The sequence below is a fragment of the Balaenoptera physalus genome (genome assembly GCF_965194825.1).
Source record: "Balaenoptera physalus genome assembly, chromosome: 13".
In the NCBI taxonomy this organism is placed as follows: Eukaryota; Metazoa; Chordata; class Mammalia; order Artiodactyla; family Balaenopteridae; genus Balaenoptera; species Balaenoptera physalus.
The window spans coordinates 59,825,394-59,840,988 of record NC_138892.1 but is presented as its reverse complement, the minus strand read 5'-3'; the positions used below and the strand labels follow the sequence as shown (position 1 = coordinate 59,840,988).

Here is a 15,595-nt window from a genome sequence, read left to right as displayed (position 1 = left end):
CAGAAGACCAACGGCATATGCTGTTGACATGCCCAAGAAGTCGCTTCTGTGCGTATGTACCAGGTCCGTGACCACAGACTCGGCAAGTAGCTTGCCTGGTGAGCTCGCGCCACGGGGCCATCTCTGCAGCTTCTCAAACACCCCCTCCAGCGCCCTTTCTCGCCAGAGGTGTGAAACTACATCTCCCGACAGGCCGCATGGTCCCCTTCCTTCCCCCCTCTCCCGGTCCCGAGCCATGGCAACGGCGTGACGTGGGGGTACTGGGAGCTGCGGGAGCAGCGGTAGCGGCTTCAGTTCTAGGCAACCCGGACGCCCGGGCAGGAACAGGGGGAGAGGAGCTACCGCCCCGCGCCGCCCCTGCGCTCGGGGGCCCTGAACTCGCCCGGCTGCCGCTAACCTCCGCTCTTCCTCTGGAGTGAGGAGTGCGCAGCTGGTATCAGAGCCGAGAGGGCAAGGGAGGGTAGCGCGCATGGCCTCGGCAGGCGCGCGGCGACTCCCGGCCGGGACGCGCGCGGCGGCCAGGGGCTGCAGCGGCCTCTCGCTGCTCCCGGCCCCGCCCCTGGTCCCTCCGCGACCGCCGGGACCAATGAGGTGAGAGGGAGGTGCGGGAGTCGGGGCTGGAGCTAAAGGGGTCGCCCAGGACCCCGAAGTTGCAGCTGTGGCTGCAGGCACGGCGGGAGGGCGGCTGCGGTCGTATCTTGGGGTCTAATGTAGAGCTTTAGGGAATGCTTTTGCAAGTTATTCGCGAGGCAAAGTTCTCGAGGTGGGTGCCCAACCACTTCTTGCCCCTCGCGGGTGCCCTGGCAACAGCGGGCTTGGCGGGGCCCCGGGGACTGTGATGCTTCCTGAGAGTCCTCGCTTTCAGCAGTAGGGTAGCCTCCAGTCAAAGGCACCCGGCGCTTCGCACGCATCCCACTTTTCCCCAACTCCTCCCCCGGCACTGTCCTCCGCCGCCCTCGACCTTTCGCACTCGTGACTGCCTGGCCAAGGGAGCCTGGCGGGCTGCAGCAGGTGCTAGGCGGAAAGCTTGTTTGGACGACCTTCCTCTGGGATGCGCCCCTCTTCCCCTTCACCTGGGAATGGTTGAGGAACACAAGTAAAGAATCGTAACGTGTTTCTCCTTTCCTTTTGGCCTTAGATTTCTGATCTCGTGCAGCCTCTTCTTGCCCCGGGCTGCCCAGGTCTTGGCGGCTGAGGCTGGCTTACCTCCCAGCCGTTCCTTCATGGGCTTTGCTGCCTCCTTCACCAACAAGCGAAAGGCTTACTCCGAGCGTAGGATCATGGGGTGAGCATCCCCTCCTGTCCAGCAGCCCTCCACATTCACTTTCCCGCCAAACAAAAAGCATGTACAGGCTGGAACGTAAGGGTAGCCGTAGTGGGCAAGATTCATCCCTGGCTGTCCCATGCTTCCCAGCTATATTACTGATCCTTTATCCTCCTCTGCCAGCCTTCCAACCTTAATTCCCCCCTTCCTGGTTGCTATGCATGTGCATTGTGAAACGTGACTAGAGTTGGACAGTAACATAAGACAACAGGATATTATTTCTCTGCTGACCTGACTTGAGGTATTCTGAGCACAATACGAGTTAACACTTACTGAGCACTTACTACTGCTAGCAGTTAGGCTGCTTAGGTGTTTTACCATAGATTTTCTCATTTGATCCTTTCAACAAACTTATGAATCAATTACTACTATTACCTATGATTCACAGAGGAGATACGGAGACAGTAATAATTTACCTAGGGCCACACTGTCAAAAAGTCGTAGAGCTGGGATTTGAGTCCTTTTGTGAATCATCAGTAAAATCGACAACCTCTGTTCTCCCTAGATGGTCTTAGCATCAAAATAGTAAATGCAAAAGCACTCTGTGAACTGCAAAACTTAAGGTAACATTAACGTCATGGAAATTTACACATTTGCTTTCGCAAAGTCATTCATCCAGGCTTATTTGGCATCTCTAGTTCCTGAAGGTGCATGATTAGTGGGCATGGGGGGAGGGTGCCTAGGGCAAGGAGGAACATCACCCATCTGGCAGTTCCTTGGCCTCTCTCTGATTCCTTTCCCTAGGTACTCAATGCAGGAGATGTACGAGGTGGTAGCCAATGTCCAGGAGTATCGTGAGTTTGTGCCCTGGTGTAAGAAGTCTTTAGTGGTATACAGCCGCAAAGGTCACCTGAAGGCCCAGTTGGAGGTTGGCTTTCCACCTGTTATGGAACGTTATACTTCTGCTGTTTCCATGGTCAAACCTCACATGGTCAAGGTGAGGTCTGTCTGGGAGGGATTAATCAGGAAGTTTTGTGTTCTCTGCCATTTTTACGTTTAAAGGCTATTGTGGCTTTCCTTGTAATTTTTTATCTCCACGTGCCAAATATTTCCCTAATAAAATATTAGGAGAGGAAAATGGCTTTCAATTCCTTCTTATAGCCTCCTATACCTGATACAGGTTTAATTCCATCGTAATATTGTTTAACTACCTGACTGTCCTATTCTAGGCTGTTTGCACCGACGGCAAGCTCTTCAACCACTTAGAGACCATTTGGCGGTTCCATCCTGGTATTCCTGCCTATCCCCGAACTTGCACTGTGGACTTCTGGGTGAGTCAGGAGGCTGTATAGCACAGGGCTACCTTGTTGGGGGGTTGAGCTGAGGTACTGTGACAGTTATTTCACAAGTCAATGACACTCTTCACAGGTCTGAGCTTGTATCAAACTTGTACTTTATACTCAGTCCCAGGGCCTTTGAGGGGATCTAATGAACTGGAGCGGGAGGAAAAGGCACTGAATAGTATCCTTGCATTTGGCCAGGGACTATCCAACATGGTCTTGAAGAGTTTCTGTTTCTTACCCATTCCCAGATTTCCTTTGAATTTCGTTCTCTGCTGCACTCCCAGCTGGCCACCATGTTTTTTGATGAGGTTGTCAAACAGAATGTCACTGCCTTCGAGCGCCGGGCAGCAACCAAGTTTGGTCCAGAAACAGCCATCCCCCGTGAACTGATGTTCCATGAGGTGCACCAAACTTGAGGCAAAGGATTGTTCCCTAGCCTCCCCTCTCCTCTCCCTCCTCACCCAATTCTCTTATTTATTTCATTTGGCTCCTGCTCCAATCTGAGAGAAGAGTCTATGTTCATAATACTGTTCTCCCACTCAAATTGGGCTCTAAGCTGGCTGGAAATGCTGGGGGAAAGAAAAGGCAGGGAGGTATGGAAAGGAGACATGCTTAGGAAAGGGTCAGGCTCATCTTGAGAGCCCATATGCCTGATGCCTGCAACCTTCTCACACTGAATTATAATCAGGACTGTATGGTTGTCTCTGAGCTCTTGTCAAGGTGCCTTAGTGTCTGACCAGGGGAAGACAGCAACTTTTCTTAGGATTGAATAAATTGAACTCCTTTCTCTGACACACAGCTACTGGGTAGTCAATAACTTTGCCTGCTCTTGGGGAAGGGGCAGGATAAGAACCCTGATAAATAAAGGGATATTTGCTTGTGGCAGGGCATGAGGAAGGAGGTTTACTATTTTTAATGCCCTCAGCCCCTCAGGAGATGCCTGAGATCTGGCCCCAGCTTGAAATCCGTATGACCTCACTTTAAGAATAGTTCCATGCTGCCTGGCTAGTGGAGAGCAAGGGGCTTTCTCCCCATCATTGCCACAGGGGGCAAGGAGCAAAAGAGCACTGAACAGTTATACTCTTGGGTTGTACCTTATTCTTCCACTTGGCCTGAGTTTTTATAAAATTTCAATAAATTAATTGTGACAGTATGAATTTGGCTTTTATATATTGCTTCTCAGGGGAATAATGTAGATATAGTAGAGTAGTAGAAAGTCATGGCTTCCTTCCCTAGGGGAGTGAAGGTGCAAGAAGGCCTCTTGGACACAGTGTCCCTGCTAACTATAGTAGCACATTCTACAAGCCAGGACCTAGTACCCACTCCCTTGCCTATTTATAGACTTTTTCAGAAGGTCAGTTGCAGCAGGAGTCTCAGGACAGAGTAATCTGGTCTCAGACCTCCCATATAACTGATGCCCTCCAGACCACCTCTTATTCTAGGGGATCCTTAAGGGAAGCTGCAAAGAACTGGTGTTTCACGAGGTACCAGAGCCCTCTAGAGGCTCAGATCCTGAGTCAGCAGTCCTACCTTAACTGCCCTTGGTATAGTTTGTTCCTTTCACCCAATGGGCTGGACCAGCTTCCTTGGATTAGTCACATAAGCAGTTGTGAGGTCTCAGCTACAGTCCTTGAGTGTTCTACCTTATGACAAATTTAGGAAGGATGGGGGCTAAATATCAAGGACTTCTAACCATGAAGACAGACGGCAATCTCCTTTGGAAATCTCACAGGGAACCTGTCTTCTAATTAGGGTAAATGAATGCCAAACCTACCTCAAGATAAAAAAGATGCACAGGATAACATAACCCACCAAGTCCAGGATCTTGCTAGCCAGAATCCTTACCTGATTCTCCCAGGCCTTATTTAATAGGCTCAAGCATTGTTAATAAAAACATTTATTTTGCATTTTATACAGAACAACCTGAAGTCTGCATCATGACTTGACAGTTACCCAGGGGTTTACAGACAGTATTATCCATCTCAACAGCGTGGTTCTGGGGATTTGGGATCCACACAAACACAGGCAGGAGTTGCGAGGGAGGAAGGGGGCACAGCAGGAGTGTATTTTTAATCCTTTCTTGAAAAGAAAAGGCAGTAGAGCATTCTGAGTCACTGGAAACCTGTGCATATGGGGCTTCTAAAACAAACACTGTACTGTGAGCTCTTGGGGAAGGGGCAGGATAAGAACCCTGATAAATAAAGGGATATTTGCTTGTGGCAGGGGATGAGGAGGGATGTTTACTATTTTTAATGCCCTCAGCCCCAGTACCTCATATTCAAAGGAGACCATGTCCAATCTCATTTCCCTGTTCAGAAAGAGGTGCTAGTACCCCTGGGATCAGGCCATGAAGATATCATGCTGGTCATTCCCAAGTCCCTGTTCTATAGCCCACAGCATATTAAAGGGGAAAGAAAAAAGGTCAGAGGGTAGTGGCTTGTGTTCCAGGGAAGTAAAATGCTTAGTTCATATTAAGCACTGATAAAGCCAAATAATGGGAAAGACCACAATATCATACAGTGCTGTATACAACCTGCTGAAAGAGGTCTCTAATAGGGACCAAGAGGGGAAGGTCCAGAGCAACCTTGGCTTGAGGTGCAGCAGGTATAGAAAATCTGGAAAGAGGTGAGTATTCAAGTAATAGGGAATAGAACACTCCCAGGTCTTAATTTTAATGGGATAATTTAAAAAAGAGAAATAAAAATCAAACACTGGGTGCCAGTCACAACAAATACCATGGCCTTTATGATCACCTGGTATCATTAAAAACAAACAAACAAACAAAGCCAAAGCATAACCAATCGGTCTTGCTAGGAAGTGTCTGTGTGCATCGGAGAGGTTAATGGGGCTTGGTATAGGTGACAATCCAACATGATTCCTATGGAAACAGAAGGGGCAGGGTCCTGGTTTGCTGGCCTATTAAGGGGTGGGCAGAGTAGAACCAAAAGCTCTGCTGAAGTGACTGCAGATTCTCTGCAACCAGCTTTGACCTAGGGAAAGAGGAGCCAGATTCTCACTCTGGAGACTGGGTGGGGGCACGGGTAAACCTAACCCGTACCACATGCATTAGTCCTGGTCACCCTACAGTTGATGGGCAACTCATACCAGGCCGGGGAAAGGAGCTGGTTAGGGAAGAAGGGGTTACTTTTCATCTTTTAAAATCTTAATTAATATCTTAACCTCAAACTTATCATCAGTGCCTCAGATACAATTTAATCTTAAGTCTTTAAAAGCCCCCTGAAACAAAAGTATACTTTTTTTTTTCTTTACGATCCCTCACTTTCCGGTAGCTAGTTTCTCCCAGTCTTCAGTTTCACCCAGACTTAGACTCCACAAACTTCATCAGACCGTCTGTGCTCATGGACTTGGGCCTCTCTAGAGGGAAGCCTAGGGCTCGGCTCCAGATGAGCTGTGCTAATACACCCAGTGCCCGTGATACCCCAAACAGGACAGTGTAGTAATTCATCTCCGTCATGCCATAGTACTGTAAGGTAAAAGAGAAAAAAGTTTTGTTAAAGGCCCACAGGTAGTGGCATGTACAAGTCCAGATTGATTAAAAACCTTAACCCAGTTAGCCTTAAATAGAAATGACTGGGAAAAGTATAGCAACTGGATTCTGAAAAGAAAGCACCCGTTTCCTCCAGCCCACACCTCCCCTACCATAGGCAACTTTAACAAAAGGGTAAGGAAGGAGGTGTGAGAGTCCTTGTTCTGACTAGGGAGTTGATTTTGTGCATGGCAGAGAACAGTAAGGTTTGGTATAAATTAGAGGAAAGCAGGGAAAGGAGGACTCACCTGGAGCAGCACTCCACTATGAGCATCTACATTGGGCCAAGGATTCTTGGCCTTGCCCTGTTCTAGGAGGACATTGGGCACAATCTTGTACAGCTGAGCAACCAGCTTAAACATGGGGTCCTGAGGCAGGTGTTTCAGAGCAAACTCTCGTTGACAGGTATATCGTGGATCAGTCTTCCTTAGTACTGCATGGCCATAGCCTGGGATAACCTACAAAGGATAGGGGGGGAAAACCAGTTGTATTCTCAGGTAGAAATTTTTGTCTTTTCTGAATTCTTTAGGGTAGACAAATGGAAAAAAAATCTCCTCTAATTTAGGGAGTTATCTCATTCTTTTCTCCTTCATTCTTCCAAATTATAGAACTTGAGTCTTGGCTTCTTTCCTAGTTGCTAAGCATCTCTGCTTACCCGTCCTGAGTTGAGTGTGTTCCAGATATAGTCTCGTAACTTCTCATCTGACACATCTTTGCCAACTTCCTTCTGTAGTTGTGTCAGCCAAACAAGCACTTCCTGCGGGTAAGGTTTGGAGAATAAAAGAGTGTCAATGCATATGCCAGGAGAGAACTCCAGGATCAGAAACAAAGCATGGCAGTAAGAAAAACATGGAGCAGGAGAAGAAAAAGAACAGTCTTACCTGATTTGCCAGCCCATGCAGGGGCCCTGCCAGCCCATTCATGGCTGCTGCGAAGGACAAGTAGGGGTCTGAAAGGGCACTGCCCACCAAGTGGCTGGTATGGGCACTTACATTGCCACCCTCATGGTCACTGTGGGGAAGTAAGAAAGGAGAATCAAGGCCAAGAGAAAGGAGAAAAAAGGGGCAGATTATTGAAACACAGTCCTTGCTGTTCTCTTATCGTCACATACTAGCCTAGCTATGGATTCACACCAGCCTATAGCTAGTCACTTATACATAAGCTCTTGTAAGAGATGTCCCAATCTTATTATCAGCCTTTGTTCACTAATCCACAGGGCTGGAGAGGTTACTGCTTGATGATGCCTGGCCTGCGTGCCAAGCTCCCTGACTCTCACTGCAGCTTTAACAGCAATGGCCAGAAGAGGGAGCTCCTGGAAAGCCAAAGGACCTGTCTAATGTGAGCAGCTAGTACCTTTTCCTAGCTAGAAGCACTATCTTACTCTTAGCGTGGTTATGGTAATTTTTCTAGACCTCCTGACCTTCTTTACCAGACCCCTTTCTTGCCTTGTACCATCCCATATGCTGTGTTTCCATCTCCTTGCTGCCTACCACCTGTTAAGGAGTTTGGGGTTTTTTTTTGGCGTGCTGCATGGCATACAGGATCTTAATTCCCCGACCAGGGATGGAACCCACGCCCCCTGCAGTGGAAGCACAGAGTCTTAACCACTGGACTGCCAGGGAAGTCCCAAGGAGTTTTTCTTAATATTCACCACCAATCCAGGCACCTGGTGGCTATGGTTGCTGGGTCTCCCTCACCTGTGGATGGTGAGGTACAAGCGCATGAGCTCCGTGAACTGAGCGTCAGTATAGCCTAACATGTTGGTGAAATTGTGGGACCAGTCCAGCTTAGAATCAATGGCCCCAATACTGCTGCCCTCTCGATGGAGATTCCGGTAGATCTTTGCTGCAACACAAGGTAGCTTTGCAATCAGATCCATACAGTCTTCATAAATCAACTGATGGGGAGAAGAGGAAAATGGAGAAAAAAAGAAGAGGAATTATCAACAAGGAAGAATAAGGCAGGGATGGTGTTTGTTCTCTATGGACTGGGCTATTTGGATTGATGATTCTATGCTGGGTGATTATAAACAGAGTATAACAACAATGACCATTTAACTGAATAACTGTTACGACCCAGGCACCGCATTAAGGGATTTATACAAACTATCTCATGTATATTAAAACATTATTCCCAATTTTTTCCCATTCTACAAAGTATACAATGACCTCCATTTTACAGAAAAGGGAACTGAGGCTCAGAGCATTCAGTTAAATGCCAAAGTCAGATTTTGAACCCTTATATGTTTAACCATGATCTTTTCCACTACATGACTTTGCATTCAAAGAATGTGCTAAGACACTAGGTTTTAATAATTCTATGTTCCATCTTTCAAAGAAAATTCACCATATACACCAAGGGTCAAACAGTGGCATTCAATTGTTAGTTATTAACAAAGGCTTCCATTTTTTAAGCATTTACTATATAACAGGTACTGTGCTAGATATATTATTTTCATTTTTTTCTTTTCTTACAATAGTCCTGTAAGGTAACATAGCCTTCATTTGTAAAAACTGGGGCACAAGGTTACCCACTCAGCTAATAAGCATCACCTAGCTTAAATAATTATTAACTCATGGCCATGCTTGTTTCATCTATACCCTTACTTTCCCCTCTCATCTCCCAAATTATTTTGAGTGAATCCCAGATATCATATATAACATGTAAGTATTTAAGCATGTATCTCTAAAAGATAAAGGTCCTTCATAATCAAAATCACAAAACCATTATCCTACTGAAAAGAATTTAACAATTCTTCAATATCATTAACTATCTACTCAGTATTCAAGTCCCCCCCACCTCATTCATTTATTATAAAGCTCCCCCTCATTTGTCTGTTTCACTGAAAATAGCCCACATTGCAACTGTCTGACATGTCTCTGAAGTCTTTTTAATTAATTTAAGTTCCCTCTTATGCTGTGCTTTTTTTACTTTGCAGTTTATTTGTGGAAAATCAGATCATTTGTCCTGTAGAATTTCCCACAGTTTAGATTTTGCTAGTTATATACCTGTGATGTCATTTAACATGTCCCTCTGTCCACTGTATTTCTGACAGACTGATAGAGCTGGAGGTTTGAGCAGATTCATGTTCAATTTCTTTAGCAAGACTTTTTGATAAATAGTGCTGTGTTCATTTATTAAGAGAAACATATAATATCTGGTTGTCTTTTTGTGATGTTAATAGCGTGCTCAACTTTTATGTCTCAATTTTATCTTCTCATAGGGATTTTAAGTTCCTTTAGGGAGGGCGACAGGGTTTCAGTAGTTTTTTTGGTTTTTTTTTTTTTTTTTTGGCCATGCTGTGAGGCTTGTGCGATCTTAGTTCCCAGACCAGGGATCAAACTCATGCCCCCTGCAGTGGAAGCATGGAGTGCTAACCAATGGACCGCCATGGAATTCCCAAGTTTTTTCTTTTAATAACAAAAAAATTCAGGAATTCCCTGGCAGTCCAGTGGTTAGGACTCGGTGCTTTCACTGCCAGGGCCTGGGTTCAATTCCTGGTTGGGAAAGAACCTGCAAGCCATGAGATGCGGCCAAAAAAAAACACAAAACCAAACAAAACAATAAAAAAAATTTCTACTTTCAGTCACAATACATTGAAAGCGTGGAGAAAATACTTGCTGAATGACATTACATAGTGCTATCCTATCAAGCTAACTGGCTAAATGTTCCTGTAAGAAGTCATGAGGTTTGGGTAGTTTTGTTGGAACAAAGAACAAAATCTATAATAACTAGCCTAAATGAGATAATCTCTGTGAAGTCATCTATTACTCAAGTACTCAGTGAATTTTGTCAATGCCACCAAGATTCAATGAGAATACTGCCAAAATTAAAAAGCTACTTGAAGCAAGAAGTACTTAGCTAACACTTGCAAGTTCTCAGGAGATTACTTACATGATAATCGTACTATTAACCATACCTCCTTGCAGATTTACATCCCCCAAGGAAGTAGGTTATTTCCAGAAGCCTGCATCAAGGATATGCAGTTCTAAGGGACCTGGATTCATTAGCAGAATGCCAAGAACAAGATCCTGGGCTAGGCAAACTGGTATCTGTGGAGTATGTACTAACTTTCAAAATCATTTGTAAAGTATGAATGACCACAACATAAAGAAACGACAAAAAGAGGATTGTTTCAACTTCTAGCACTGAGGATGAAGTTTATAAAGCAGCAAGTATCAGACGAGGTATGACAGTGTGGGATCTTTACCCTGCTTTTTGTAGTGGTAAAGCTGTACAGTCAAGAGATTAAATAAACAAACAAACACACTGACAGAGAACGCCTCCTTATTTCTTCTTTAATAAACTAAGACTGAGGTGCTATTTAGCTACTGGTACTAACTCATTCTTCATCTTTAAACCCTCAGAAAAAAAGACAAAACACGCCACCATCACAACTGCCTGGAATAAAGGTAACAAAACTGACCATAATCATCATTGTGAGCCAGCATCTCTAGTGCTAGAGAAATTCTGGCCAAGTATTTAGCTATCAGTCATTTTTAAAAAAAATTTTATTGGAGTATAGTTGATTTACAATGTTGTATTAGCTATCAGTCATTATAAAGAAGACACAGAAAAAGAGGAGAGCCAGTATTAATGGTGAAGAGACCCTAGAGTGAAGCAAACTCAAGTCTCAATCTGGTCTCTACCAGTAACTAGGTGCATGACCCTGGGCAAGCTACTTATTTTCTCTAATCTTCAGCTTTCCCATTAAGTAAAATGACATCAGTGACATCTACCTCATGGGGTTGTTCTGATGATTAAATCAGATAATGAATATAAAACATTTAAGCTAATATTTGGCATGTTTTCAAGAGTTGTTAGGTGTTGGGATGATGATCTTATTATAGATTAAACAGCTTCAAAACCTACATATACTGTTCATATGCCTTACTAGAAAAACCTCATCTGTCAGCTACTTCGCAAATTTTACCCAATTCAACAACATCGTAAGGCTACTTCATAATTAAACAGCTGGTGCATCAGAGTAATCTCCTAGTCACAAGTGAAGTTAAGTCAATTAGTAAATTAGTAAAAGACCTAACTTTTTCACCTCAATAGATTACACTATTTATCTAAAGTCATGTAAACTGTTATGGAAGGAAAGTTGTAGGAAGATCATCCTCTTGAGGTGTATGTAAAAAACAGCATGAACTGATGATTCTAGTAGAGAATTAGATCACATATACTCCTTAACATAAATTTTTAAACAGAAATAACCAGCTGAATGCTGTCATGTAATTCTACTAAAGTAGAATGGTTAAATTAACCAAGACAGAGAACTAAACTGAAATAGCATGTCTGATCTTTGACAGAGATAGGATATGGCAGCAAAAGAGCACCAAGCTCCACTAAAGCAGTTACTGGTGCTAATTTTTGTTCAGTGTGAACTTATTAGACGCACATCCTGAGGCTGACAGATATATCAATATTGCTTATACACACTCTCCAGGTTGGCAAAGTCCTGAAATACAATGTTCACCTCAAGACAGCCACCCTCAGATGATATCTCACAAAGAGGTGGCAGGACAACCAATCAATGGCTGTACACTGAAATGGAGGCAATAGCAAGCAGAGAAGAACAAGATTCATTTTTCTGATTCAATAAAGGACAGTGTGAAGCAATGCAGCATGTTTGGATACCTGGGAAATATCTTATAGGTATTTATTGCAAAGTATGAAGAACTCTACAACAGTCAACACAACAGCAGCTGTAAGAAGTAACAGGCACTTCTGAGTGGTCAATTTCTAAAAGACAAGTTTTAAAATAGAAGAACTGTTGGCCTTGATTTAACCTTTTCTGTTATGGTAACCCACACAGATAACAATTACTTGAACAGTATTTTAAAAAGAAAATGAAAAGCAACATATTCAGGTTATACAACCTTCTGAACCTGCTGATGTGTGACTTTATAAATGCTTGTGAATAGGTTTAGTTTGCATCATTCCTATACCTTCCTCCTCAAAGCCAACCAGACTAGTATCAACTGCAAACTTTCCCTCTTTCCCCCAACAGCAAACACAAGTCTCTATACACAGTTGGCACTGAATAAATATTGACCAATCCAATGAAGTGGGATTTGCCAAAACCCCAAGGAGATTTCATCAGACCAGTGGGCCATGCTGCTCTGTGCCTTGCCTCATAGTGAACTCTTTGGGGACCTTCTCCTGGTCAAAAATCCTTTAGTGTATCTGCTTTGCAGAAAGGAACTTTTCTGTTCCTATACTACCTGTCTCTAAATAAGAAACAAAAGAAAATGAGATGTCCTTCTGTAAACCTAGCCAGATAAATTGTACTTTACCCAGTGTTTGTGAGTATGTGGGGTATTGGAAAGAGGATGGAAGGAATTATGTCCTATGCGCTAGGACAAGGCCGAACGATCTTCTCATACTCTAACCACAGAGTTCAAACTATTAAGATCACATTTCATTTTCAGAGAATAAAGCTCATTTGCTTTTTGGATCCTACTTCCAGGATACTAACCACCCTTCCATTCCTGACAGGTATCTTGAGTGGGTTAGTCCAAACTGTGGCTGACTGGCATTAGTCCTCCTAGCCTCCCGAGTTGCCTTAGCTGCCATTCTTCCAAATTCTCAAGATTCTCCTTATCTGGGGACTTCCCTGGTGGTGCAGTGGTTAAGAATCCACCTGCCAATGCAGGGGACACGGGTTTGAGCCCTGGTCTGGGAAGATCCCACATGCTGCAGAGCAACTAAGCCCATGTGCCACAACTACTGAGCCTGCGTGCCACAACTACTGAAGCCTGAGCTCCTAGAGCCCGTGCTCCGCAACAAGAAGCCACCACAATGAGAAGCCTGTGCACCACAACAAAGAGTAGCCCCTGCTCACCGCAACTAGAGAAACCCTGTGCACAGCAACAAAGACCCAACACAGCCAAAAATAAATAAATAAATAAATAAATTAAAAAAAAAAAAAACAACAACGGTTCTCCTTATTTGAAGAGAAGGAGAAGGGACCCTTTGGGGCCAGAGTGAGACTACTCTGCAAAACCTTCCTCAGGGGCTTCCCTGGTGGCGCAGTGGTTAAGAATCTGCCTGCCAATGCAGGGGACACGGGTTCGAGCCCTGGTCTGGGAAGATCCCACATGCCACAGAGCAACTAAGCCCGTGCGCCACAACTACTGATCCTGCGCTCTAGAGCCTGCGAGCCACAACTACTGAAGCCCCCGCGCCTAGAGCCCATGCTCCGCAACAAGAGAAGCCACTCCAATGAGAAGCCCGCACACTGCAACAAACAGTAGCCCCTGCTCACCGCAACTAGAGAAAGCCCGCACACAGCAATGAAGACCCAACGCAGCCAAAAAATAAATAAATTAAAACAAAAAACAAAAAACAAAAAAACCTTCCTCAGGGGCCCTGCGGTTAAGTCACATCTTTTTCAATGTTCCAACAGCACAGCGTACACACCTCTATTCCAGCAAGATTACTGAATTGTAGTTTCTTTTTTTTTTTATAAATTGATTTATTTTATTTATATTTATTTTTGGCTGCACTGGGTCTTCGCTGCTGTGCGTGGGCTCTCTCTAGCTGCGGCAAGCGGGGGCTACTCTTCATTGTGGTGCACGGGCTTCTCTGTGGCAGCCTCTCCCGTTGTGGAGCACGGGCTCTAGGCACATGGGCCTCAGTAGTTGTGGCGTGCAGGCTCAGCAGCTATGGTGCGTGACTCAGTAGTTGTGGCACACAGGCCCAGTTGCTCTGTGGCATGTGGGATCCTCCCGGACCGGGGCTCGAACCCATGTCCCCTGCATTGGCAGGCGGATTCTCAACCACCACGCCACCAGGGAAGCCCGTAGTTTCTTTTTTATGTGTATATCACCCTAACTAAATCAATAACCTTGGTGATAGAAAGCGTGCTTCATTTATCTTTGTAATTCCTAAGACGGATAAAAAGCAAGCCTACAGTAAAATTTTGTTAAATAAGTTTCTGGCATAACTCAGGGTAGTAATTTTCCTAAGGATTCTACATTCCTTTTTCTTCCTTCACACTCAAGTCCTTTGAATCTCCATCAAACATCAATCATCACAGCAAAGTTTCCTACCTCCCAGTACTTGGTTCGGTTGACACCCTCTGCATATGCTCGGGCAAAGTTGCTTTCACTGTTGAGAGCTGTAATGGCTGCACTGAGCTGAGACATGGGGTGTAGATTAGTGGGAAAGTTGTCCAGCATGGTGACCACATGGGAAGGCAGAGCTGCCCTCTTTGCCCACTCTTCTGAGAGCCAAGATACCTGTGAAAGGGAGACATTGCTCAAAACACTAGGCAAGGAAAAAAGAAAAAGAAGAGAAATACAAAAACAATGGGAATTCCCTGGCGGTCTAGTGGTTAGGACTCGGCACTCTCACTGCTGGGGGCCCAGGTTCAACTCCCGGGAAATAAGATCTTGCAAGCTGTGCAGTGCAGCCAAAATTAAAAATAAAAAAATAAAATAAAAAGACAGTGACCTCTGAGTAAAGAAAATCCAAGAGAATTCAATACAGTCCACTTATACAGCAGAACTCTGCTCTGATTCCTTCCCCTCTATAAACTACCACCCATAACCAGATCAGGATTCAGTGTCTGAGATTAGAAAAAGGCAAAGAAGGAGGGGAATGAGAAGTGCTAGTGTCCTTCTGCTTACCTGTTCCTCTGTTGGGATTTGTCCAGTTACCAGCAGCCAAAATAAGCCCTCTGGCAGGGGTTCTTCCCCACCCTTAGCCTTGGGCAGCAGTTTCTGGCATTCAGGGATACTGTAGCCTCGAAAACGGATGCCCTTGAAGGAGAAGAGTAAGGATTACAACTCTTAAGTTTGTTAGCCTCAAAGTCACACAATTGACTGATCCCACTTTCATCAGACCTGTCACCAAGTTAGAACTTTTAAAGCGCAAATCTTTAGATAACTTACTCCTGCTTTGTACTTTTAGCTTTACTAGTTGATATATTAAAAAGGTAAACTCGCTCTTCAGTTATTCCATATATACCTACTTTCACCTTCCAAAATATATAGGTAGGTGCTTTATTTTGTTCTCCTTACCCTTAGTGGTCTAAGCCAGAGGTCCCCGGAACCCCGGTGCTGGTCTGTGGTCTCTTAGGAACCAGGCTGCACAGCAGGGGGTGAGCGGCGGGCAAGCGAGTGAAGCTTCACCTGTATTTACAGCCACTCCCCATCACTGGCATTACTGCCTGAGCTCCGCCTCCTGTCAGCATTATGGTGAGTTGAATAATTATTTCATTATATATTACAATGTAATAATAATAGAAATAAAGTGCATAGTAAATGTAATACGCTTGAATCATCCAGAAATCATCACCCCCAACCCATCCACGGAAAAGCTGTCTTCCACAAAACTGGTCCCTGGTGCAAAAAAAGGTTGGGGACCACTGGTCTAATCCATGGTGCGCACAATGGTCAGTAAAATCAGCGATTATTAGTGATTGATATG

General features: G+C 44.7%; 2 protein-coding genes across 10 annotated transcripts in view; one reads left to right on the top strand and one right to left on the bottom strand.

The window, feature by feature from the left end:
- The first annotated feature begins 234 nt into the window (after positions 1-234).
- COQ10A (coenzyme Q10A) lies at positions 235-15,577 on the top strand. Of its 9 annotated transcripts, XM_082421864.1 has the most exons (7): positions 239-591; positions 1,139-1,285; positions 2,069-2,261; positions 2,494-2,595; positions 7,371-7,492; positions 10,522-10,566; positions 11,607-11,779. In XM_082421864.1, exons 1-6 carry the CDS (start codon positions 470-472, stop codon positions 10,562-10,564), a joined length of 729 nt encoding a protein of 242 aa, XP_082277990.1. In that variant the 5' UTR covers positions 239-469; the 3' UTR covers positions 10,565-10,566; positions 11,607-11,779. The 9 variants fall into 9 exon arrangements, with proteins under 9 accessions (XP_082277985.1, XP_082277986.1, XP_082277988.1 ...); XM_082421859.1 differs by lacking the exons at positions 10,522-10,566; positions 11,607-11,779 and adding an exon at positions 10,084-10,423 and having other exon boundaries at positions 235-591; XM_082421860.1 differs by lacking the exons at positions 10,522-10,566; positions 11,607-11,779 and adding an exon at positions 7,696-7,842 and having other exon boundaries at positions 236-591.
- The window catches only part of CS (citrate synthase), a 28,113-nt gene continuing 17,004 nt past the window's right edge, over positions 4,487-15,595 (bottom strand). Inside the window, exons 5-11 of the mRNA XM_082421822.1 lie at positions 14,794-14,925; positions 14,215-14,403; positions 7,852-8,051; positions 7,036-7,165; positions 6,810-6,911; positions 6,403-6,612; positions 4,487-6,091 (exon numbers count right to left, since the gene is read on the bottom strand). Of these exons, the coding sequence (XP_082277948.1) occupies positions 5,921-6,091; positions 6,403-6,612; positions 6,810-6,911; positions 7,036-7,165; positions 7,852-8,051; positions 14,215-14,403; positions 14,794-14,925 (1,134 nt within the window). The 3' untranslated portion in view covers positions 4,487-5,920. The remainder of the gene's footprint in view (positions 6,092-6,402; positions 6,613-6,809; positions 6,912-7,035; positions 7,166-7,851; positions 8,052-14,214; positions 14,404-14,793; positions 14,926-15,595) is intronic.

What these genes read in the sequence shown, in the direction of transcription:
- COQ10A (XM_082421859.1), top strand. Translation starts at nt 470, where the DNA reads ATGGCCTCGGCAGGCGCGCGGCGACTCCCGGCCGGGACGCGCGCGGCG. An exon ending in CGACCGCCGGGACCAATGAG is followed by an intron (nt 592 to 1,138) that starts GTGAGAGGGAGG and finishes TTTTGGCCTTAG; the next exon opens with ATTTCTGATCTCGTGCAGCC. An exon ending in CTTGCACTGTGGACTTCTGG is followed by an intron (nt 2,596 to 7,370) that starts GTGAGTCAGGAG and finishes ACTAATCCACAG; the next exon opens with GGCTGGAGAGGTTACTGCTT.